The 27,414-nt window shown below is 36.1% G+C and overlaps 1 protein-coding gene and 1 long non-coding RNA gene across 3 annotated transcripts in view; one reads left to right on the forward strand and one right to left on the reverse strand.

Moving 5' to 3' along the window:
- Positions 1-25,506, reverse strand: part of LOC125658060 (uncharacterized) — a 42,211-nt gene extending 16,705 nt beyond the window's left edge. The window contains exons 1-2 of one of the 2 annotated variants that reach the window (XR_008798012.1): positions 25,320-25,506; positions 21,953-23,075 (exon numbers count right to left, since the gene is read on the reverse strand). Coding sequence is in view for 1 of the 2 variants with exons in the window: in XM_056147249.1 (XP_056003224.1) it covers positions 21,953-23,075; positions 25,320-25,457 (1,261 nt within the window). In the remaining variant the exon portion in view is untranslated. The remainder of the gene's footprint in view (positions 1-21,952; positions 23,076-25,319) is intronic. The other variant, XM_056147249.1, reaches the window with a different exon arrangement.
- On the forward strand, positions 447-736 carry LOC130049495 (uncharacterized). Its single transcript, XR_008798013.1, has 2 exons — positions 447-590; positions 701-736. It is a non-coding gene; the product is annotated as an uncharacterized LOC130049495 (long non-coding RNA).
- Positions 25,507-27,414: the final 1,908 nt, after the last annotated feature.

A 27,414-nucleotide genomic window follows, 5' to 3' on the forward strand; every position in this document is an offset into this window, starting at 1 on the left:
GGGCCATTAACTCACCTGAGCCTGGTGCTGTGAGGGGGAGATAAAAGTCACAAAACCTGAATTGATTTGTCAGTCCTGCAGCACGGGGGCAGTGTAGATACATGATTTAGTGTCCCTCCCCCAGCACATTGCATCATTAATCCATTAAGAAAACACAAGGAGTCTCATCAAGTCCACACCTGTACTTTCAAGCAAGACACAATCCTTGGTAGAGATTCATCTCAAAAAGATAACACATCTTACTGGATCAAAGTGCAGACCTACAGTAGATTATAGACAGCCACGTCACAGTAACTAGCTACCTGAGAAAATACTCCTCTCTACCTGAGGCTCTGTGGAAGTGGGGAACGAATTCTGCACACGACTCAGTCCTTGTCAATGACCACTGGTTGTTAGTGATACATGACAGTGCATGGGCAAGGATTCAGCCAAGACAACAAACTAAATATGTCATCCTTCTACACCAGCGACTCCCTCACAAGTAAACACCTGACAACAAGGACAGTTATTTAGTGAGGACACTCGTAACCCGAAATCTCCATCACTTCCCACCAGAGGTTGTGTTGTGCTTACTGCCACCTTCCATCCAAGTATTTGTTAACTTTAGGCATATAATTACTCACATCGATCTTTTTCAGCTGCTATTGAGATCAATACTTGCAAGATGTCCATAAATCCCAAGCTATGCATATTTTTACAGATAACTATATCAGCACTTAAAATACAACACCATCATTTAAAGAAGAATTCAGCTTTCCCCCAGGATTCATCCAGACTGTTTGTCGTGGAGAATGAGGAATTTAATGGCAATATCAACAATAAACCCATGGAGATGCTCTCCTCAAGAAAATTCATCTTTAAAAAGATCAAAGAATTGACATGGAAGGGTGTTTAGAGTTTTTATTTACTTCTTCATTGATTTCTCCATGTGTGATGCATGGTTGTGGACAATATTATCAAAGGTTAGAGGTTATTCAAACTCTCATAACATATTAAGTCTCGAGCAAGTCATGATGAAATATGGGGAACCATCTGTGGATGACTCCATGTTCAAAATGTCACCAATAACCCTATGTTTAGAACAGTTGTAGACATAAAAAAGGGGAAGTTAAAATTCTGATAGAGAGATAAGATTCTGTAGTCTTTGGGAAACTGTGGAGGAGGTTTGCCATCTCTAAATGCTCTTTTCATTATCAAGATAGCTTTTAATAACCTTTCAGTCATGTCACCTTTAAAATAACTGTCAATGACTTGAAACACCACTTACAGTGGTACCAGATTATATCAAATACATTTCATACAAAATTATGTGTACAGGGTATCAATGATCAAATATTAAAGTTAAACTATTCACAAATAACTGGCAGGGGAAAAAATCATAATAATGATCTCCATTGCTTTTAATACTTTTGTTTATCTATTATTATAAATATAATTTGCATAATAATTTTACTACTTATTTCCTTGGTATGAGTTTGCAGCTTATATTAATTTCCTGTTGACTACTGGCCAATTACCCACAATTCTAATTCAATCAGAAAGAAGTACACCCATGTTTTCATCCATAGATAGGGTTGATGAAAACATGGGTGTACTCCTCTTATGTCTATATACTCAGATCATCAACTTTATCATAACAAATTATACAAAAAGTATGAAAATCATGGGTTCTTACTGTTAGATATTACTTGATGTGTCTTTGATGTCACTTGATAACTCAGTATTTGGTAAAATTGTGTTTAACATCTATCTAGTCTATGTGTAAACACACTAAGAGTCTTTCAAAGTTAACATTACCCACTGTTGTGTACAAATCACATTTTGCATTGTAAAAGGATTTCATTTAAAATTCAACCCCCACCCCACCCCCCTTCTCCCCCAAAAAAGCCTGACCATAAAAAATAATAATATGCTTATTTAGGAGTTCAACAAAATAATATATGCCGAAAATTATACAGTTACTCAAATGGTGTCGAAAACCAGCCAACCAAATTAATTTTCCCGGTAGTATCATACATCAAACTCCTGATCATTTCATACAACAGACTGCAGTATGGGAAGTTGCTTAGAATCAGGTAAATTGCTAGTTAGAATGTGGTAAATTTTAAGTTCATATTAAAACAACAGAAATCTGCTACAAGTAACAGCACCATGATTTAAGTTTCTATCAATAAAAACATGAGCAAATATATATCAGTTAATAGTATTGAATGGAACCTAGGCCTGTTCAGGCTTTTATCACAATACACTTGTAAACAACCCCCTACTCAAGGATACTCATACAATTAACATTTCTACTAACATACTCTATAACACTGTAGCAGAATTTGGATGCCATTTATTTTCAATTATATTAAATTCAATAATGAGTTCCATCAAAGACATTATTATCTTTAAGTACTAAGTGAGTGCCATTAAAATCATTTCATTCAGAACCCCTAAAATGCAATAGCAGAGATTACAGATCAATGACACTGAACAACCAGATCCCAACCCTTATCTATAGATTTTTCTCATAGACAGAATTTAGAAATCGAATTTCCAATGCTAATATCTAAAACGTAACACATACTATCAATCAATTCCACCACTGTTCAGAAACTTAGCATTACCTCTAGATTTCATGTAAGTAATCCAGTATTTTGCTGATTCGTTTGATGTCACCAAAAAAAAACCTCAGTCAATTCTCAGTATAAACACATCTCCACAGGAAGGCAATGTTTCATAGCACCACAGATGTCTGCCAAACAGTACTGTTCTCAAGGAAGAATGAAAAATACCAACAGAGGGTAAAATTACACACCCAAATCAGAGTATGACTGAGTGTATTGGTACAGTCAGTGAACTGGAAAACATGTCTGTAGCAATGCTGGGAGGAATTCCTTCCACCGCCTGTGTGTGTGTAGGATACATAGCCATAACTACACTGATAATATATATATACCACAGAAAAATAGTCAATATCACCTGCATAGCATTACAACATGGCCGCTGCTTCTGCTGCTGTGGGGATCACAACACAGCATAAATAATGTGTGCTGGGAGGGACTAATGCATTATAATAGTTATGAGCCTTAAACTGTGTGCTGGGAGGGACTAATGCATTATAATAGTTATAAGCCTTCAACTGTATGATGGGAGGGACTAATGCACAATAATGGTTATAAACCTTCAACTGTATGCTGGGAGGGACTAATGCACAATAATGGTTATAAGCCTTCAACTGTATGCTGGGAGGGACTAATGCATTATAATAGTTATAAGCCTAAATCAACTGTGTGCTGCGAGGGACTAATGCACAATAATGGTTATAAGCCTTCAACTGTGTGCTGGGAAGGACTAATGCACAATAATAGCTATAAGCCTTCAACTGTATGCTGGGAGGGACTAATGCATTATAATAGCTATAAGCCTTCAACTGTATGCTAGGAGGGACTAATGCACAATAATGGTTATAAGTCTTCAACTGTGTGCTGAGTCTGTTGCACTATTTTTAGTATTACTTTGTGCTAGTACTACAACACTATTTTCATACTAGTCTATACTGAGACTACTGCACTGATGAAAGGCGTTGATATGTACTTGGACTACCCTTTTAAGCATTAATTTTTTTGTCTCTCTGAGCTAGTAATGAAGGGGAAACTTGACACGACTGGATAGAACAACAAGCAGTATCTAGAGCAGTGGCCAAATCTATGCTATCAAAATCATGAATTTAAAAAATCTACAACATTAAATGATTAATCAAAAGTTTAAAATCAAAACTGCTTAGGGAAGGAATTTTCACAGTCAATATCTACAAGAGATTTATTACAATATAATCTTTCTATAAGTGCATTTCTTGTAGAAAGGCTTATTTCTTTCTACCGTCATTCGTACTTCAAAATTAATCATGTTACCAGGTATAGTTGATGTTGTCACCTTTCGCTGACGAGGTCAACTTAGATAAACAGTATTGATCTCAGAGCTGCAGATAGTTCTCCACAGAGATCCAGAAAGCTCATTAATAGCAAGCTCTATAAAAATAAACCTCTTTATTATTTAATTAGCTACTGATACAGCATGACCAAAGGACAAATCAAAATTAATGAGGGATAAAAATGATTCATATACATCTAAAGATATTGTTGTCTTCCACTCTGTTTGCACAAGTATTCCCAAGTTATCTCCCTTGTAAAGATTTGATCAATCGATTTTGTAAACATTTCTGTAACACAAACAATGGATTTGTAAAAATTTCTGCAACACAAGCCTTCTACTAAAAAGACCACCTTAAAAAAATATAGATGTGTTTGCCCTCTCACCATCTATATTAAAATTTGGGTAGCTTGGTCAATCAGACACTCCCCCCCCCCCCCCCCCCCCCCCTTACAAAGACATCCTATTTAACATTCAAGAGCTTCAGATAAAAATCATGCTTTTGATTGTCTTACCACATGTTTACTTAAGGAATATTTATGAGGGTATAAAAATTATACTACTCCCATGCTTCCAATGTGTATATATATCCTCCATGATACAAACAACCTTTGTATCTATATTTTGTAAACCAAGAAAGATATATAGATTTTTCATACTCGCCAGTCTTTTGTTAATATCTATTGAAATAAATTTTTAAAGTCATGTTTTTTTTTTTTTAAATCCACATTGCATATTTTATGCCCTTTTTTGACATATGTATACTGATTTCATATCATCAAATCTCTCATACTTATATTCATTTCCTGCTAATTTGAGAAACTCTTTTTAAGGTGTACCCGCCGGGTAGCGATCAGCCACTTTACGGTAGTTCCATCCTCGTGTGACATCATAGATTTTTGCAAAAACTTTATTCAATTAAACTTTGTGCATGTTGAGACATATATCTTTTGGAGGAATTTTAATCTCTGGGTATAATAAAACTTTGTTAATTCAAATCTATTTGAATCTATCATATAAATAATCAATTATCTATATTAAAAATATGTTGTCACTTCTATGCTGGTATTTTCTCTACTGTATGTCTAACATAAGATTTCCCTGATCCACAATTATATCTAGATAAATATTTATGAAGAAGTAGCCTTTTGAAAGTGATGAAATCAAAATTTTGCCATTTTAACCAGTTTGTATGTGTTTTGATTATATGCTTTTTACTGAAAATGTTAGATTTTCTGATGTTGATATCTGTTTCTGTGTGTCTCACATCTTTATATAATCTGGCAACATCTACAGTCCTCTATCCAGCCCTGTATACTGACAGTTCTAAATCCAGCCATGTATACTGACAGTTCTAAATCCATCCCTGTATACTGACAGACTATCCAGCCCTATATACTGACAGACTATCCAGCCCTGTATACTGACATACTATCCAGTTCTGCATACTGACAGTTTAACCAGCCTTCAGTATACTGACAGTTCTCTATCCAGTTCTGTATATTGGCAGATCTCTATCCAGTCCTGTATACTGACAGACTATCCAGCCCTGTATACTGACAAACTATCCAACCCTGTATACTGACATACTGTCCAGTCCTGTATACTGACAGTTCTTTATCTAGTCTTGTATACTGACAGACTATCCAGTCCTGTATACTGACAGACTATCCAGCCCTGTGTACTGACAGACAATCCAGTCCTCTATACTGATGATTCTCCATCCAGCCCTGTATACTGACATACTATCCAGCCGTATATACTGACAGACTATCCAGCCCTGTATACTGACAGACTATCCAGCTCTGAATACTGACAGTTCTCTATCCAGCCCTGAATACTGACAGTTCTCTATCTAGCACTGTATACTGACAGACTATCCAGCCCTGTATACTGACAGTTCTCTATCCAGCCCTATATACTGACAGATCTCTATCCAGCCCTGTATACTGACAGTTCTCTATCCAGCCCTGTATACTGACAGATCTCTTTCCAGCCCTGTATACTGACAGTCTATCAGCTCCAAATACTGACTGTTCTCTATCCAGCTCTGAATACTGACAGTTCTCTATCCAGCCCTGTATACTGACAGTTCTCTATCTAGCACTGTATACTGACAGACTATCCAGCCCTGTATCGGGACAGTTCTCTATATCCAGCCCTATATACTGACAGTTCTCTATCCAGCCCTATATACTGACAGTTCTCTATCCAGCCCTGTATACTGACATCTATTTCCAGCCCTGTATACGGACAGACTATCCAGCCCTATTTACTGACAGTTCTCTATCCAGCCCTGTATACTGACAGATCTCTATTCAACCCTGTATACTGACAGATCTCTATCCAGCCCTGTATACTGACAGATCTCTATCCAGCCCTGTATACTGACAGTTCTCTATCCAGCCCTGTATACTGACAGTTCTCTATCCAGCCCTGTATACTGACAGACTATCTAGTCCTGTATACTGACAGACTATCCAGCCCTGTACAGTGACAGACTATCCAGCCCTATATACTAACAGAGCTCTTTCCAGCCCTGCCTTGGTGTTGGTGTACACAGATCACAACCTTACAATGAGTATAATAAAGGGATGAGCATACTAAAGGGATGAATATATAATACTTCCATATTTAACTACATGAATAATCATATATAACATACAAAATTATTCAGTGACCTTGACATTAATTCTTTTATTAAAGTGACAAAGATCCAGAATCTTAAACCATCAAATATAACAACCACACTTTTCCTTATAAATTCAATTTTCCTAATCTCGACATTTAAAGTGATTGCTGAATAAGAGCATCGATAACACAACTGGACAACACATTTATAAAAAAGCCGTACAAACCGACAGTATTCCCTATATCTTCTAAAAAAAAACCTCTACCACAGGTAACCTATCTATAGTATTTCCTGCCACTTGTTTATGGTTAACCTTCTCCCATCTCACACTAATACATCGTGTACCACCTGTACCTACAGACAGACATGGGATCATGAGGTTAGTAACTTACCACAAATGTCCCCCTCCCCCTCTTCCTCCGAAGTCTGGCCAATTTTTAACTTCATCCTGAATTATCAATCCCCTCCTCCGAAAACACAAGAAACAATGCTCAATGTCGACACCACATCTCGCAAGAATGCTAAATTGGCACAAACTCAATGCACAATACAACTTTCAAAAATGTTGCCACAAGTTGCTTTTTCATACATGCATGTAGCTATCCTGTACAGTGTTTCACTCAAATGTCCTTCCACTTCAACCAGGAAACTCTTTTCAGCACAGTATACAGCTACAAGTCAGACAGGCCTGTGTAAACGACATATAGCAAAATCACCCAGGACTTAACTTCCTTATAAATGTTCCCCACTTTTTAATAAATACTGCAGAAAATAAGGTCTAAAAATAGATCATGAAGAAAAGTCTAGAATGAAGATATATATTCAGGTTGATTTATAGGTTGATTAAATTCTCCATGACCCACACATGTACACAATGTGTATTTCCTGTGTATACTTTGCCATTTTCCCTGTGGTGTGAATCACACATTTAAATGTACACATGGCATATTTAACATGTTCTGCCACTGTTATACATGCAATACGTCTACATGTACATGATGCATGTGTCGTAATATTACACATAAATGCCTCTTTATGTGATATTTCATATTTTTCAAACAGTTGGCACTGTTTCTGTTGTTTTTTGTTGAAACACATAAGGAAATATTCAAACCACATGCAATACCCTGTCTGGGGCCTCCATAATCTAGCTTTTGCCTAAATAGGAAATCTTACTGAATGCACAAACATAGAATTACGTAGGCAGTCCTGTTTTATCTATTTTATTTTTTATATGTGTGTGTGTGTGTGTGTGCATGTGTGTGTGTGTGTGTGGAGATCTCTGCAGGGATATCCATTTCAATAACATTCATATCAATTACACATATATTATTTTTTCCATTTAGCCGGATTTCAAATGTTTAGCATATATGTGCTGATAATACGATTGTGTTTCTATATTGCACTTCTACAACAGAGAACATCATTTATAAACACCCACTTTTTTAATAGTGAAAATAATTCGTATTTCCTTACACATGTAAACACTTCTATAATTGATAAGGTACTATGGTGTATTTCAAGATAAGTGATCGTTATCCAGTATAGGCAAAAAAAAAAAAAAAAAACTTATCCTGACCAACAAGTAGAATTCCATGAATTGGAAATCCATTACATTTTAAAAATAATGATAACATTAATTTATCTTTTCATCAAATGAAACAAACACAAGATGTCTGATGTCTACCCAGAGTTGTCACTTGTATCTGACGTACACGTGTGAAAGCAAGGAACCACAACTCTAGGTAGAAACGGAAGCATGTCTGACATTGACAGCAGGAAAAAAACCAAATTAAAGCCAAAATACATCAAGACAATTACAGAGGTTCTGGAAGTACAGCAGACTAACTCCTCTATTTCTTATAGAAGCTACACACCTGAGTTTATTAATCTGATAAGATCACATGTAAGCAATGAAGGAAAGCCAAATTTCCTGTCTTGTCTCGCCTCCCATCTATAACTTTTTATCTTTTGAGATTTTCCACTGGAGACACTGTACACAGAGTATATAACATATTTTGATTCAGCAAATAATAATGTTAAATTCAATGGAACAACAACAGATATATATGATTTTTTGGGAAACTCTGGATTATTTCTGATATTAGTATAAAAATATAATATTTCACTCAGTAGAGTACAGCCTTAATTTCTATTTCATTTCAAAATAATTACATTGAGTTTATTTCATGTGGGTTCATCATCATGCGCAGACATGAGTATGTACAGTGGAACCCCGTTATTACGTTCCCCCTTTATTACGTTAGTCCGCATATTACGTTGGAATTTCAAAGCACAAAACCATTTCTTAACAAACCTATATAAAATAGACCTCGTTATTACGTTGTTCTAAAATGCCGGGACTCGGTATTACGTTGTAAAAATTCCGACAAAAACGTAATAAACCCCTAATTATTCAATAATGATTCTCAAAATAATAAGCCATTTACACCTTGACTGCCTGAGGCAGTCACCACGTAAATTTCCTGGTCTGTTTGGGGATTAGAGACGCTCGACTGATCACGCTTCGATAGATCTAGTGACATCAATACAGGTGAATACCCCGTATAGAAGCCAGTGATAAACAATTAAATAATGTTTATTTAGAAATTGTACTCTATGAAATTTACTTCATTTTACATATTTTGATAATCAAAGAAATAATTTCTCAACCACCTGCGTGTTCAGCATAGTGTGATTACCTTCGCTATTAAAACTCTATTCACGGACAGCTTTGGTACCAAACAAGAAAGATTTATCGTAGCAATGTTACAACCGCTTGGGTAACTGCTTGGACATAGATGACTAAAGGTGTTCAATTAAAAAAATTGTTCGTTGTTTGGACATGCAGCTTTGGTGTTCGTAACTCTCGTCCATACATACACCAATCTATCGGCCGACTCGTGCACGGCATTTACTTCAGTGAATATTTTAAAATCCCTTGATGCGCACGTGATTTTAGTGCCATCATTTAGCGTTATAAATGAAATCTTCGTGCATCATTATATTTTTTTTTATGTGGATTGCGCTTAAATTGTTCTCCGTGCATGTTTATCGTTGGTGAGAAGTGTGTAAGTGTTGGGTATCGTGTGCGTTTTGTGTCTATAGTTTTGTTGTTTTTTGGGTGGGATTTTTTTTATTGTGTTGTGTATTGTGTAATTAGAGAACTTAATAAAAACGATGTTTTGTTATTTTTTTAAATACGAATGTTGAATACGAACCGGAACGAGTTATTGAGAGAAATTTACATGAACGCATTGTTTTAAAGTTGAACAAAATGGCGGTCCAAACGAATGCAGAAAAAGCAACGTTTATCAAAACATCCTTATGTATCCTACACCGAAATAAAGAAAAGGGATAAGAACATGAAGAATTACGGACATTAATGATAAGATGTAAATAAAACAAAGTATCATATTCTTTTAAACAAAGAAACAGTAAAGATATATTCACACACCCCTTCACGGAGTACCAACGGACGATATACAATTTCCAAATGATAATTTTAACGGATTTCACTGGGAACGTTTATTACGTTGACCCCGGTATTACGTTATTTTATCGTGACAAAATGGAAAACGTAATAACGGGGTTCCACTGTATTGCCATAAAATACCTTAAAGTCATGACAACCCACATTTTCCCCAAACTTGAAGGCCCTGGCCCCTGGATTCAAGGGGTAAAAAATCCCTGGATAGTCCTAGGTTTCACAGTCACTGGACAAGAAAAGCTATCAGACAGATGAGAAAGCTTATGCTTCAATATATCCTTGTCTTTTTACATGGTGCCCATCAGAAAATGGGCATATAAAAATTGCTGTGTTTCTGCTGATGATGCAATAGAAAGGTAGGGAAAAGATTTGATTTGATTTATAAATCTTTTCATTTCCGAGACTAAATCAATATTACAAGAAAATGCACAATCAGAACAACTGTAAGGTTTCACGAGCCTTTCCTCCTTCTAAGTACGCTCATATGAAAGTTGCACTTCTAGACATTTCCATATCAACATCTTCCACATTGCCAAACTTAGCCCAAGTCATAAATATATAGTAAAAAAAAAAATCAACTTGATACAGTCCTGTTTTCCCAGTTTTAAATAAAATGAAAATCTTATAAAATAAATTTCTAAACTGCCAAAGTCATTGTCTGCCAATTAAATTATGCATTAAATACCAAAATTCCTAAAACAGCTTTTAGTTACATAACATACAACTCACATCTAACATTAAAATCTCTACAGTCTTTTGCTGAACTTTGAATGGCCAGACATTGAAAAATCTTGAATTTTTTTTCCCTAAAACATGGTCAAACGTCGCACTTTTGTTCAACCCTGATTTTTCTTCATTTTATTATGACCGACTGAAAAACATTTACAGCATTTTAACAATTTTAATTATCTTAACAGTTCAGTTCTAAAAAATTTTACTCCCTATTTGACAACTAAATGTTTCTGAAGTTTAAAGTTTCACTTACAATAACAACAACAATACTGTGCCGGAAATATTTTTGTCAATTGTAGATACATTTCCTGTTTCAATCTGCAGTTCATGCATTCTTATCAAAGGGAGGGGGTATTAAAAAGATTTGTACAAAAAAACAAACAAAAAACCCCAGAAAAAAACGAATTTCTAAATTCTAATGCCTTACAATTTTAAGTGTGTGGGTAAACTTATTAACATATGTACGATGCATATTTCTTCAAACATTCATATTTGAAAATTTAATTCATCAATTTTTATTCAAGAAATAAACTAGAGCTTGGTTTTATGAAAAACAAATGTCTCCCCAGCTCCCCAATTTGAAAGTGCTCCAAATGAAACCTTCTCCCCTTAATGTACTGCATGGTATGGAGGAGAAAGCATGAGCAGAAACACAGACATTATGAACTCCAATAAGCCACATAGGAAAAGTGTTCACAAACTATTTTATACCCTCTACCCCTCAGATCCACTATAACTTTAAAGGATAACAATTGGATCCTCCTGTCTCTACAATATGCACATCTGCAAATGGCATTGACAAGCTTTTTTAACATCCTCCACCCCTCTTGGATTCACTATAACTTTTAGGAAAATAATTGGATCCTCCTGTCCCACAAATATGCACATCTAACAATAGCAATGAAGCATTCTACAAAGTTTCAAATATATCTGATAAGCCATATATCTGATAAGCCATATAAGAGAAGTGTTCACAAGCTATTTTACACCCTCCACCACTCTCAGATCCACTATAACTTTTAAGAAAAAAATTGGATCCTCCCATCCCACAAATATGCACATCTACAAATGGCAATGAAGCATTGTACAAAGTTCAAAATCAATCTTATAAGCCATATAGCAGAGCTGTGGAATTTTTTTTTCAGAAGCCTGTCATTCGAACAGACATGTGTATCAACTTTGCCTGTCAGAACAGATTTAAGCCTGTCCGAATATTAGGAGTTAAAATTAACAATTTATACAAGAGGCCCATGGGCCACATCGATCACCTGAGTCACCTTGGTCCATATCAGAAGATTTTCCATATCTATTTGCATGTAAAACCGTAGTCCCTATTATGGCCCCAAACCTTCCCCTGGAGGCCATGGTTTTTGCAAACTTGAATCTACACTATGTCAGAAAGCTTTCACGTAAATGTGAACTTCTTTGGCCCAATGGTTCTTGAGAAGAAGATTTTTAAAGATTTTCCCTATATATTTGTATGTAAAACTTTGATCCCCTATTGTGGCCCCATCCTACCCCAGGGGGACATGATATTAACAAACCTGAATCTGCACTATATCAGAAAGCTTTCATATAAATCTCAGCTTTTCTGGCTTAGTGGTTCTGGGAAGAAGATTTTTAAAGATTTTTCCTATATATCTGTATGTAAAACTTTGACTCCCTATTGTGGCCCAATCCGACCCCCGGGGGCCATGATCTTAACAATTTATAATCTGCACTATATCAGGAAGCTTTCATATAAACCTCAGCTTTTCTGGCTCAGTGGTTCTTGAGAAGAAGATTTTAAAAGATTTTTCTTATAAATTTGTATGTAAAACTTTGATGCCCCCCTTGAGGCCCCATCCAATCCCCGTGGTCCATGATTTTAACAAACTTGAATCTGCTCTATATCAAAAAAAAAAAAAAAAAAAACGAAAAAAAAAACAAAAAAACAAAAAATTTTGACCCCCTATTGTGGCCCCATCCGATCCCCGGGGGCCATGATTTTAACAATTTAGAATCTGTACTATATCAGGAAGCTTTCATATAAACCTCAGCTTTTCTGGCTCAGTGGTTCTTGGAGAAATGATTTTTCCTATATATTTGTATGTAAAACTTTGATCCCCTATTGTGGCCCCATCCGACCCCCGGGGGCCATGATTTTAACAATTTAGAATCTGTACTATATCAGGAAGCTTTCATATAAATCTCAGCTTTTCTGGCTTAGTGGTTCTTGGGAAGAAGATTTTTAAAGATTTTTCCTATATATTTGTATGTAAAACTTTGATCCCCTATTGTGGCCCCATCCGATCCCCGGGGGCCATGATTTTCACAATTTAGAATCTGTACTATATCAGGAAGCTTTCATATAAATCTCAGCTTTTCTGGCTCAGTGGTTCTTGGGAAAAAGATTTTTAAAGATTTTTCCTATATATTTGTATGTAAAACTTTGATCCCCTATTGTGGCCCCATCCGACCCCCGGGGGGCCATGATCTTAACAATTTATAATCTGTACTATATCAGGAAGCTTTCATATAAACCTCAGCTTTTCTGGCTCAGTGGTTCTTGAGAAGATTTTAAAAGATTTTTCCTATAAATTTGTATGTAAAACTTTGATGCCCCCCTTGAGGCCCCATCCAATCCCCGGGGTCCATGATTTTTAACAAACTTGAATCTGCACTATATCAAAAACAAAAAAACAAAAAAAAAACAACCAAACTTTGACCCCCTATTGTGGCCCCATCCGATCCCCGGGGGCCATGATTTTAACAATTTAGAATCTGTACTATATCAGGAAGCTATCATATAAACCTCAGCTTTTCTGGCTCAGTGGTTCTTGGGGAAAAGATTTTTAAAGATTTTTCCTATATATTTGTATGTAAAACTTTGATCCCCTATTGTGGCCCCATCCGACCCCCGGGGGCCATGATTTTAACAATTTAGAATCTACTATATCAGGAAGCTTTCATATAAATCTCAGCTTTTCTGGTTCAGTGGTTCTTGGGAAGAAGATTTTTAAAGATTTTTCCTATATATTTGTATGTAAAACTTTGACCCCCTATTGTGGCCCATCTGACCCCCGGGGGCCGTGATTTTAACAATTTAGAATCTGCATTATATAAGGAAGCTTTCATATAAATCTCAGCTTTTCTGGCTCAGTTGTTCTTGAGAAGAAAATTTTTAAAGATTTTTCCTATATATTTGTATGTAAAACTTTGATCCCCTATTGTGGCCCCATCCGACCCCTGGGGGCCATGATTTTAACAATTTAGAATCTGCATTATATAAGGAAGCTTTCATATAAATTTCATTTTTTCTGGCCAAGTGGTTCTTGAGAAGATTTTTTAATGACCCTACCCTATTTTTACCTTTTCTTGATTATCTCCCCTTGTAAGGTGGCCTGGCCCTTTATTTTAACAATTTAGAATTCCCTTTACCTAAGGATGTTTTGTGCCAACTTTGGTTGAAATTGGCCCAGTGGTTGTTGAGAAGAAGTTGAAAATGTGAAAAGTTTACAGACGGACGGACGGACGGACGCCGGAATACGGGTGATCAGAAAAGCTCACTTGAGCTTTCAGCTCAGGTGAGCTAAAAACTGAAGTAACACACAGATCGCAGGTTTTAGAAGTTTATTATAACATGTCTTACACTAGTTTTCAAACTCAATTTCTAATTCTCTCACAACCTCTCTCACCATTCTTTCATTTTCATCAAAATCTTGCTCACACTCTGATTCACACTCACTCTCTTCATCACCCATTCTCTCACCTACTCTTAGTCCATCCCTAACACTATTGTCCTCATCTCCTTTTCTTTTTGATGCTTGGCCTGGTTTTGATCCCGGTGTAAATTTGATCGGCCACGATGCCATACTTTTGCGCAGTTTAGTTTGCCTGGTTCCCTGTCCCTACTATGCGTCGTTGTTAGTAAGCCAGGGAACCAGACAAAAGTTTCATTTGGAGATCCTCAAGTGGCTTCCACCTCACACATTGTATAGGCCTAAAGCATTGTGTAGTGAAGACTGTTTACGCGGTGGTATTTTGTGTTTTTCTTAATGCGGGCGGTGCAAACAACATCGGTCATGCGGTCCGACATTTAACCAACTTATGTCGGTCACAGCCAAATTAAGCCAGTCTTGCCGGCATGACTGGCAGTTTTTCACAGCTCTGAATTATAAGAGAAGTGTTCACAAGCTATTCTAACATCCTCCATCCCTCTTAGATCCACTATAACTTTTAGGAAAATAATTGGATCCTCCTGTCCCACCAATATGCACATCTACAAATGGCAATGAAGCATTGTGCAAAGTTCCAAATCTATCAGATATGTCATATTGGAGGAGAAGTGTTCATAAGCTATTTTACATCCCCCACCCCTCTTACATCCACTATAACTTTTAGGAAAATAATTGGACCCTCCTGTCTTGACAATATGCACATCTACAAATGGCAATGAAGCATTGTACAAAGTTTCAAGTCTATCCGACAAGCCATATACGAGGAGAAGCATTCACAAGATTTTGTGACAGACAGTCAGACGGACAGAAAGTACATAAACAATGTCTCCCCTTGAAAGAAGGGAGACATAATTATTCCAAAAGCATCCAAATGATACAATCTGAATACAATTTGAATGTGTAATAGGTGTGCTTCTGGAAATAAATTGGTTACAGAATTTCTAGATCAATGTAAATCGCCTTTTTCGAGTTATTAGTGTGAGCTCAGTGCAACTCACTGACTTTTGATAGAAAGGTTCTGTAAACAAATCAAGTATGCTTTACAGAACTCACCAAAGGTTCTTTCATCTTAACAAAAACTTGGGATTCTGGGTGATTATTCAAAATAATGCTGGGTTTTTTTTTGTCTGTAATATTGATGTCCTTCAGATTATATACTGGACCAAACTGAATTCAGGAAATACATCAAACAGACAATGGGACTCATGGTTTTACTTGTGGTTCTCAGGTCATTGCTGCTGAAACATTACAACCCCCACCCCCCTCCTACATACCTTACAACTAAACTTTTTATTTGAAACTTGTAAAAGAAAATGTGCAGGCACATAGTATTTGTGAACATGTTGTGTTATATGAGGGAGGGGGGGAGGGTTAAATGGTTGTTCAATGTTGGGCGAGATGCAAGGCTCATTGCAAGCCCAAATCCATGGTGATTAGAAGTCAGAGCGAGCGAATTTTCTCGCTTGTTAGAATATCTGATGGAGCAATGCCTGATTTATACCAAACATCCATGTTTTGGAAATTTCAAAAGTGGCAACATAGGCCTGAGAAAACATTGGGAAGTGTAATAAACATGCCTTGTACTTAAAAAATATATATACAGGGTTGTGAATAACCACTCGCCAATGCAAGTAATATTTGCTGTGGGCAATAAGAAATAAAAAATTGGCTTGCTCGAATAGTGACCAAATTTCCCCCCAGAACATTTTTATATAGTGATGCACTTTTCTTTTCAATAAATCTTATACTAACCATGCTTATTTGTGTCGTGTGCAAAGTAGATGCTAAGCATAGGTTACATCAAGCATATATGTGACCTAGACTAACCGTGTGTAAACAATGTCATTTTCTCCACAGGGGCTGAGCCCGAACTTTGTGATACCACAGAGTTCGGGCCCAAATGGGCTTAGCCCCTGTGATTTTCTCAAGGGCTCTCAGAAGAGAAATACTAACAGAATACGAGAACATATGATCTAATTCATTTTCACAGAAATGGCTTGTTAATCGGCCATCGCTGTTGGACACATCAAACAGAATACTTTGTCACTGGTGTATAATGCACGACAGTAAGGCTAAATCGAACTTTATATGTCGTACCAGTTAGATGCAGTGGTAAAACATGAGGAATGTACAGGGTATATCAAACCAAAGTCTAGAGAAGAGAGAAAGTCTGTTGAAAATTCCGACACCACAAAAATATTGATAACTATAAACATAAAAGGCTACTGAAAATCATGATACAAATTTTAAATAAATTCCATATTCATCAATGGAATGTCCAATATCCTCTATGTATCTAAAAAGATAATGGTTTGCTACATTCAAGAGTAAAGTTTTTGACATTTTCGAATACCATACAATTTCATTTATCTTGTTGGCCATAAATGCTTAATCAGCATGATATGACAAATGACAACATTTGTGATCTTCATTTCAACTCTGGATCTGCAGAATATATATGGCTTCATTGTGAATTTGTAGACTGAAAACTAAATTTTCACAGCATTTGTGAAAAGTTTTGGTTGCTGATACCTGAACTTAAGGACATATGCAACGTTTTTCAATAATTTGATTTTTTGTGATATTTCACATATAATTCACTTGCATTCTATCTTGTTTCTATTAAAATTTTGGGGTTTATTACCAAATCTGTTGCAGAGTTAGCATATTTTGATAGTTCCTGATTCTTGCAACTGAAAATGTAAAGTCAGCTCTTTGGCAAGTTGTATTCATAAATGAACATTAGGCCAAAATAAAATACATGTGTGTTTCTGGTTTCCTGACCCTACTTACCTTTTTACTGCCAACCTTAAATATTTTATTGATGATACACATAAATAGAATAAAAATCCAGAATTTTCAAACAGGAATTTTTTGTCTTTTGCATTCAAGTTCTCTGATTTACATTTTAACTACTATTGTTTGAGGAAGTAAGTAGCGTATAATTGATGTGAAATTCTAATTGTCAGGTTCGAAATTTTCCACACTAGTCTGAATTTCGCTGCTGTCATAGGCAAGAAACCACTCGGTGACCTGGACTGGTAAATGTTCTAGTAAAAACAAGCATTCTGAGAGTATTGCATAGCAATACATAGTCCCCTACCGGAGGAGAAAATTATTGGATCGCAACAATATTAGAAGTTCATTATGAGACTAAGGTTATCTTAAAAGGGAAGATAGGGAAACCAGGATAGGAATGGTTGGATATAAACTACTATTCAGCTACAAAGACTAGATCAGGAAAACTTCAAAATTGATCAGTAACTTGTTATGGCAAAGCAATCATCATAATGTACTGAATATCAAATGAATATCTGTAAGCACAAAAAAAAAGTCCGGAAAACTGATAATTCATGCTATTTTTCTAAGTCCAAGGGCCATAACTTAGTGAAAAATCAACGGACCGAGACGAAATTCGAACTTCATCTGTAACTTGTTATGGCAAAGCAATGTACTATATATCAAATGAATATCTGCAAGCATATCAAAACAAGATGTACTGTGAACAATGCTCACAAAGAAAACCCCCGTTTACCCCAATCTCCCAAAGGGTGTTGTTAATAGGTATAAATTACCTCTTTCCTGAGTGTAAAAATATGGTATGCCTTTGTAGAAGAAAATGGAAGATATAGTCCGAACACGAATCCATGGCATCAACCTATAATTTTGACCTTGAGATCAAAGGTCAAGGTCATAAAGAGGTCATGAATGTACATGACATAGTCTCATGGTGATACACCCATGTCTTATGGTATGACTATGTTAAAACCCTATAATCAATTTTGACCTTGAGGTCAAAGTTCAAGGTCATATAGAGGTCATGAAGGTACTCGACACATCGTCTCATGGTGATACACTCATGTGTCAAATATGATATGCCTATGTCAAAGAACAAAGAAGTCATGGCCCTGACACGAATCCATTGTAAAAACTTTTAATTTTGACCTTGACGTCAAGGTCATATGGAGGTCGTGAAGGTACATGACACATCGTCTCATGGTGATACACTCATGTGTCAAATATGGTATGCCTATGTCAAAGAACAAAGAAGTTATGGCCCGGACACAATCCTTTGTAAAAAAAAAAAAAACTTGAGGTCAAGGGTCAAGGTCATATAGAGGAAAATCAACGGACCGAGACGAAATTCAAACTTCATCTGTAACTTGTTATGGCAAAGCAATGTACCAAATATCAAATGAATATCTGCAAGCACATATAAAAAAAAGTCCGGAAAACTGATTTGCAGGACTGACGGACAGATGGAGCACAAACCTAATGTCCCCTTCAACTTCGTCTGTAGGGGACTAATAAACAGGTGAAATCGAGAGAACGATAACATATATCTCTGTTATTATAGAAACCTATAGCTTGAAATTTGGCATGCAAGTAGTTAAAACATTAATCTATGCAACTCGGCAAATTACACATACTGCACATATAGTTTCAGATTTTTTAGGCATTGGAAGCAAGTGGGTAGTTTTTTATTTGGGTCAGAGTTAGACCCCTTTCTATATTATGGTAACACAGAGTTCAGGCCAAAAACGGGCTTAGCCCTTGTGTTTAGTGTCAGTCAATCAGGTGCGACTTAGAATATAATATTAACAAGAGTACCGCAAACGGTACATTATATGCTCGTCAAACAGTGAAATTCAACCTGGAAACATATTGTGCACTCTGAATTGATACAACACACATTCTGAATAGAAAATTCTCAAAGTGGGTCATGGTACACCAATCCATCTGACATGTGAACTGATTATGTATTTCTCTGAGAGTGAGGTTGAAAGAACATGTTGGTGCAATATCTATCTATGATGATAAAAAGTCCAGGAAACCATTTGATCTACTTTTAGCCCTAAAGTAGGTCATGGTGCACCAATTTAGTTGAAATGTTTGAAATGTGAACTGATTATAATAATGTATTTCTCTGAAAGGGAGGTTGTGACTAAATTTTAGAGTAATACCTGTGAGCATACCAAAAGCAATCTGGAAAACTGTTTGACCTACTTCTACCCCTAAAGTACTGTAGGTCATTGTGCGCCAATCCAGCTGAAATGTTAATTGCACTTATCTTCCTCCGAGAGGAAGCCTTTGACTAAATAGAGAATTTTTGGGGGGTCTGTAGATCAAGGGCCAGAATTCGGCCCCATTCCCAATGCTGAAAAGCAGGTGTTTTCCCCAAAATGATTTCTAAATATTCCCAAATGATGGATGCTTTGAAGAGAATATGCCATGAGGGGCCATCCAACATCAGTGCCACTCTGTTGCAAAAATTTGTGACATTTCTCTGCCAAAAACCGGAAATTAAGGCTAAGCCGGCCACATTGATAATGAAATATCAAATGGTTAACGTTTTTCTTATTTTTTGTATGAAACAAATTTCCCAATTTTAATCAAATGTCGCTATTTTCCTCAAACTTGAGGGCCCTGGCCCCTGGATTCAAGGGGTAAAAAAATCCCTGCTAAATATTAGGCCAATATCTGTATCCGTAATGGAAAAAAAGCCCAGAAAACTGTCTGACTTATTTATAGTCCAAAAGTAAGTCAAAGATGGACCAATCCAGCTGAAATGCAAACTGAACTTGTATTCCTCTGAGAGGAAGACTTTGACTAAATATCTGGGCAATATCTGTATCCATAATGAAAAAAAGCTCGGAAAACTGTCTGACCTATTTTTTCCAAAAAGTAGGTCAAGGATGGACCAATCCAGCTGAAATGCAAACTGAACTTATATTCCTTTGAAAGGAAGCTTATGTGTAAATTGCAGGGCAATATATGTAACGAAAAAAGTCCGGAAAACTGTTTGACCTTCTTGTAGCCCTAAAGTAGGTCAACGATGGACCAATCCAGTTGAAATGCAAACTCACTCTTGCAATTCTTGAGGGAGATATTGTGACCAAATTTCAAAGTTGTATATGCATCCATTACAGAAAAAAGTCCAGAAAACATTACCCTGGATGGATGGACAGCAGTCAATGATATTAAGATTTGCAAACCACATGCCCGAACTTAATTTCACTTGCCCGAAAATGAAAGTAAATTATACGCATGCGAAATCTGAATAATTTTCAAGGCAAATCCTGAATAGACCGAGTGAAGATGCGTAATTAATGGGACGAATGACTTTGTTTGGGGCGAGTTATTCTAATTCTATGACTTGAGCATGTACGTAATATTTATCTACTTCCAATTGTCAAATTAAAACTCCAACGGGTAATTTTTTTTTACAAGCCAGTTGGACTTGTTGCCAAGTGGATTTTACAAGTCCGACAGGAAAATCACTGGCCGCGGGCGTTCGAACAACCGCTAATTTCACAGACTGGGACAGCCAGCCATACAGCGCCATAACATAATACGGGTGTGTGACGGGCATGTCATAATCTAATGATCATAATCTAATAGGCATCTAATGACGGGCGTATAAAAAAGATGATTAGACAAGATGCAAAAAGAAAAACATTTTGCCACTGGCAGTTATTTATTTTTATTTCTTATCTATTTTTTTTTTTACGAATCGGGATCTATATTCATATATGAATGTTTGTCTTGTAGTAGCCATTTTTATTGGAATCGAAAGTAGCGAAGTTTGTAAACTTTGGAAGGTTTTACAAATCGTCATTTTTTAATGAAGTTACAGTGTTATAGATATTTAACAGTACTGTGATGCTGATTTAAATAGTATTGTAATATATGTTCTTTTATTTTCAACATATTCTTGTTTTATTATATGAGGTGAAAGGCAAATAAAACTAAAAATTGATGTTTTGTACTGCTTCCATTTTAATTGTCTTAAATAGAAAAGACTCGTTAGATATTCATGGGACTCATCAAATTTTCATGGGACTCAAGCTGCTTATAAACCACGAGTCCGGGACTCGTCTTAAATAATTTCTAGTGACAACCCTGAGACTTGTATTCAATGTGTATCAAAAATTTAGATTTCAAATAAAATGTTTCAATAAAATAAAATGTTTTATCTACCTACCCAACCAATTTTTTGGGGGGAGTAAATTGGAAACACACATATATTTTATTTTGGACTAAGCACCGACACAAGCTGCAAAACATTTGATATACTGTAAATGTAATTATACTGGCAGAATTAAAATTTAGTGCAAACACAAACATGAAAATAATAGCACAGTCATAAAGTAAAATATTTCGGAATTCAAAGCACATTTTGTAGACAATCTTAAGAATGTACAGTCACATACACATATATATATATATATATATATCAGAGGTGTACATGAATATCATGGGAAAGCTAGCACGAAAAACACAAATACAATTGAAGCTAAATTTAAGGACATCTACAGTGTGTGTGTGTGTGTGTGTATATATTTATATATATATATGTATCTTATATATTATATGTATATATGTATTTATATATGTACTTATCTTATCTATATATATATATATATATATATATATATTCATTCAAAAACAGAATCTTACCTTTGGAGCCTCGTTTCTTTTTCTTCTTTTTCTTTCCATCTTCAGCAGCAAGATCTAGACTTTGTGAAATGGGCCTCCCTTCTGGCATCCCATCGACCGTGTGTTTGGTGCTGGAAATCAGTTCTTCAATTGAACTTCCAACCTTATTGAGCTGGTCCATTCCCTGACCAAATGGGGGATCACTTCCATATCCCCCTCGCTGGTAACTGTTTTTCTCAATACGAACACGATCACTACTAGTGCTGCCATAGCATGGGGAATGTGAGTGTCTACTATAAATAGGAAACTTAATCTGATCATCAACATCAACATCACGCAAGGAAGATCCTGATTTGTCTTTGAGTGCCCTTTGACTGTTTTCAAATGAAAAAGTGGAAGTACTGGTATTTTCATAGTCCTCATAACTTTCACGGGTCATTGGTGTGTAGTAGTTAGTATTTCTCCTAATGTTACCCCTGTATAGTCTCTGGTGTGGCTGTCTGGTATCAGTATCACTGTCATCATCGGTTTCAAAGTCAGCGTCATCATTGGGAGTTGCTCTACGAGAATAAGTCCTCATCTTAACTCCCTGAAATGTTGGTTCACTATCACTGCCCTTACCACTTCGGGGCGATTCAATGTCGTTTTTGTCTGAGTCCACCTCATGTGCTTCATCGTAGTCTAAGTGATATGTTGTAGTAGGTGTGACTTTGACATTTGTCATGTTTGTGGGGTAATAATCAAAACACCCTCGGTCATCTCCATCACTGTCTTCCTGATCCGAGTAACTGCCAACACTGGTGGTCGCCTTACTAGAATTACAAATACCAGAATCATTGTCAGTGCGTTTCTCTACATGTTCCATGTCTATGACACATGATTCTTGGCGCCTGTTGTAAGGCGAGGACTGATATGTCATTGGACATCCACCAAAGGGACGGAGCTGTACCCTATCTAAATCGTCATCATTGTCTTCACTCGAAGGTTTGTCCTCTGTTTTATACATTCCTGTAGCAGTTACATCATAGGACATCTTGTCCCTGCTTTTTGCCAGACTAAAGGTGCGGGCTTTCAACACCAAAGCACTGAATTCGTCTTCTGGCAAATCAGCAATTTCACGGGCCCTACTTTTTATCAACTCTACCTAAAAAAGAAATAATTGAGATTATTATCTGATAAATAACAGGGTTGGAAGTCATGGAGCTTGCTAGGCTGCCAGTCCTGACTTTCAGTTATGTGATGCTTATTATTGTACACAAATGAATTTACTAAAAGATTTTATTTGTAGTAGTACACTGGCTGTTAAAATTAGCCCGACCACGGGGCTATCATATGATATTCCATCCCTGCCCACCTGAGAAATAGACCATCTTATGATCTAGGGTAGTTAGGTGGGTTGTAATTTCCAACCCTTTCAATGTTGTGAAATCAGAATCTACAGGGTTTTTTAAGGTCTTGATTTCAAGGGCCTGGGCCTTTCCAATTGGGAAAAATAGTGACATTTACTTGAAAATGGGAAAAATGTTCCATACAAAGAAGTACAGTAGGGAGAAAACCAAATCAGAGTACATTTAAGTAAAATTGGACTCCTTCTAGCTTTCAATTTGGTCAAAGCTAACCTCATTCAAATAAGCAGAGGCCAAAAAATTAGGTTTACTTTACAATTTTGAAGCAAAAATTATAACCTGTGGGCTTGTGAAGGAAATTTATGAACAATAAGGCTACCCTGTTATGATCTGTTTTCATAATTTCAAAGCAAAATTTGTGAAAAATACCTGCTTTTCAGCATTGGGAATGGGGCCTTATTTTGGCCACCCTATAGACCCAAAAAAAGTCCCTGTTCTACACAGTGATCTTTCCTCATTGGAAAGATATCAATTTCACTGAAAATTTCTTCTTCAATATCTTTATCCATCTCATACATATCTGTGCATTTTTTATATTACATGAAACTTAATTTAGTGAAATTGGCAAGAAATGTCAAATCACGATTGCTATACTCCAAAGAACTTTTAATCCTTCTATACATAAATTAGTGTTACATAAAAATAATGCAAGTTATTATTTTGTAAGTAAGGCTTCTTTCATTTTAATATGATTATTGATTATCAACATATATAAACAAAGAATTTATAATGTCAAATTCATAGCTTAACTGCATGATATATTAAAACAACCATTATAAATCTACAAAATATCTACAGGTATAGGCCTAAAAAAAAAAAATGGATAAATACCAAAATTGTTCAAACAGAGAATGGTTTAGAAAGAGATAAAGGTTAAAAAAAAACAACCCCAAAATAGACCCTTATACTGGACCCTGAATGCAACCCATAAACTTAGAAATTCTTATATATATATATAAACTAATAATTGCTGGACTCCCTGGAGAAAAGGCTTAATGCACGCTCAAGTTCTATCTCAAACTCGATCAATATGACTATGATCTTCGACATCAAAAATCCTCTTATCTCACTAATCATGGAAATCAAAATAAATGCTGCTCATATCATCATTTAAGTATATTGTATATTTCATACTTTAAACTAAGAGGAATCAAACATCTGTCATTAAACTTGACAACATCCAAACATGCTATGAATCTGGTTTACCGTTGTTATATAGATGTTGTCAACTGTCATGATGATTGGATTATGCCAATTTTTACATAAAATGTTGTCAATAACACATCAAATTCCAATATAACAAAAGGATTACAAGTTAGAAAGGGGGGGGGGGCAAACTTCTCAACTTTCTTATCCTATAAATTCCATTTTAGTTGCATTTTGTTTCTGTATGATGAAACATTCTTAAATTCATTATTGATAAAATACACTTTGCTCATAATTTTATGTTGTCTTGTAGCCATGTGGTAAATACATTTGTCGTCTCCATATTTGAGAGCTTTAAACATGGGTGCAGACATGTTGGAAACACTGCCGCCTACCTTGAATTTTTGCCCTACTTACACTGCTGCAAAGCACTTACGGTTTCAACTAAAACGGAACATTTTGGACGGTTTTTTGCTATATTTGGTGCTGAAACATATTTCTACAACAAACAAGTACTCCAGACACGTCATGTACGACTGCGGATTTACAATTTGTCATTCGACAACACCTAATGAATATGTACACGGGTCAGGCCCACACAAATGTTTGGATTTCAGTCAAAGGGGGATCACTCTGATTTGTTGATCTCGCTCCGGCGTTTGTTTTCGATAGTTTAGAGGCAAACTGCTGAATATTAACATTTTTTGATGTGCATAAAAAATATTACATGATATATTGGTTTTCATTTATATTCCCAAAAATTCTTCGATCACGTGCCGAGGACAACCAAAAAGTCAAAATCTCTTGTGAAGAAAAGTGTGATAATAGTTGTTTACCTGAATGTCAGGGAGATTTTTTGGCAGTATCGAATCGTAAATGCTGAAAAATTGTTCAGGGTCTTCGTTTCTTATTGCCGAAGCCAGTAGAAATGAATATTTTTCATTTTCCTCCACATTTTCGGCGTCGTTATCCATCTTATCGTGAAGCCATTTTGGAAATATCTGTCGCCAAGAACAAAACTCGGGATTCGCGAGAAGGTTTTATGCGCGCGAGATTTAAACCCAATATTTTTCTATAATAGTTTTATCACCGTATACAACGTCACATTCGAGGAATCGTCACTGTGGAGCATGAGGGCTCGACTCCGAAGCGGGGAAAACGCAGTATCACCGTGTATGAGATCGATTTTCTCATAAACTACACCATATTTCTGCAAATATCATATTGCATAGAGTGTGGTAGATCTATATATTTTGATCATTCAAATTTGTCATCGAATTTCAGAAACCCGTACTTACCTCAAACACTTCGTTCGCGTTTTGACACGAGTGGGTCTATAAAGTTGAAATTGATGATTTAAACCCATCTTTCTCGGTCATTTCATCTCTCCGCCTCCTTGATTTGTTAGCCTAGAGAGTATGTATATCCCAACACCATGGTTGTTGATGAAACGGTGATACTCCCTTTTCTCCGCTTCGGAGCCGAGCCCTCATGCTCCACAGTGACGACTCCTCGAATGTGACGTTGTATACGATGTTTATTGCGTAAAGAAATAAGAATGCGGAAATACATGTTTTAATGTTCTATGTTAAAAAAGATATCTTTAATTATTTGAAGATATCATCAATTAATTTGAATCGCGCAACATCTCTTCAAATGATTAATGATATCTGCAGTACTGAATTACTCCATGCATTCATTGAGGGTGTTGTTTTAAAGATATTTTCCATTCTCTCTCTCTCTCTTTCTCTCTCTATCTCTCTCTCTCTATATATATATATACATAGTGAAATACGTTATTTCAACCCAAACTCTCTTTGTTTTGTCAAATAAATCACCTTTAAATATCTATATTGACACAGAAAATCATTTAAGAATTATAACTTTTTAAATTTAAAAATGTAGAGGCGACGGAACACTACTATCGTTCACATTTCTTTATAAATACAACCTGTCATTAGCAGGTCGATTGTTGTCTGACGTGTTTCTTAACAACTGTTGGGCAGCTCTTTATATACTAGTTTTGACTATGGATTACTCGATTTACCTGATCAAGGTACAGGGCTAACGGCATGTATGACTGGTGAACATGGGATGCTTACTCCTCCTAGACACCTGACCCCACCTCTGGTATGTCCAGGGGACCGTGTTTGCCTGCTCTTAATTTTGTATCTGTTGTGGGAAATATGATATTGATCACTGTTCGTTAGCTTCACCCTTATTAGGTCATCTAGGTGACCTAGTGCCGTTGGTCTTCGCCCGTCGTCCATTAACAATTTTACATTTCTAACTTCTTGAAAACTACAAGGTCATTTTGGTGTGAATCATCTCTAGGATAAGCGGAATATAAATTGTGAAATTTATAACCTTACTACCTCTGGGGCCTCATGGGCAGGGGCAAATATGCTTTAAGAGGCCATGTTTTCAAACAATCTTCTTCTCTACTCCCACATATATGGGAGAAAAACTAAATGCATGGATTTGATGATGTCCAGGGGTTCAATCCCTAAGACAGGGCCGATATGGCCATATAGTGAACATGTATTGAATCTTAGACAACTTTCTACTCTACGTCCATATATATATTTGAGAGAGAAAATGCATGGTTATGATATCGATGAAGTCTTCTATCAAAATTGTGAAATTCATGGCTCCTGGGTCAAGGGCCATACAGTGGAAATGTATAAAATCTTAGAAAATTTTCTCTACTGTCGTGGTTAGTGTGCATTATCCTTGTAAAACAGTATTTCACCTATATTTACAGTATACATATGGAAATAGGGAAAAGTAAATTCATTTTATATGAATACAAAACACTCAATTATTTTTGGTCAACATGTACAGTAAAGTTGCAGTATTTATTCTATTTAGTGGAACATATTGGCAGAACATCATTTTGTTAGAAACTGGTGGATGTGTAGATAAAGTACA

This window comes from Ostrea edulis, chromosome 1, assembly GCF_947568905.1.
Source record: "Ostrea edulis chromosome 1, xbOstEdul1.1, whole genome shotgun sequence".
Taxonomy (NCBI): Eukaryota; Metazoa; Mollusca; class Bivalvia; order Ostreida; family Ostreidae; genus Ostrea; species Ostrea edulis.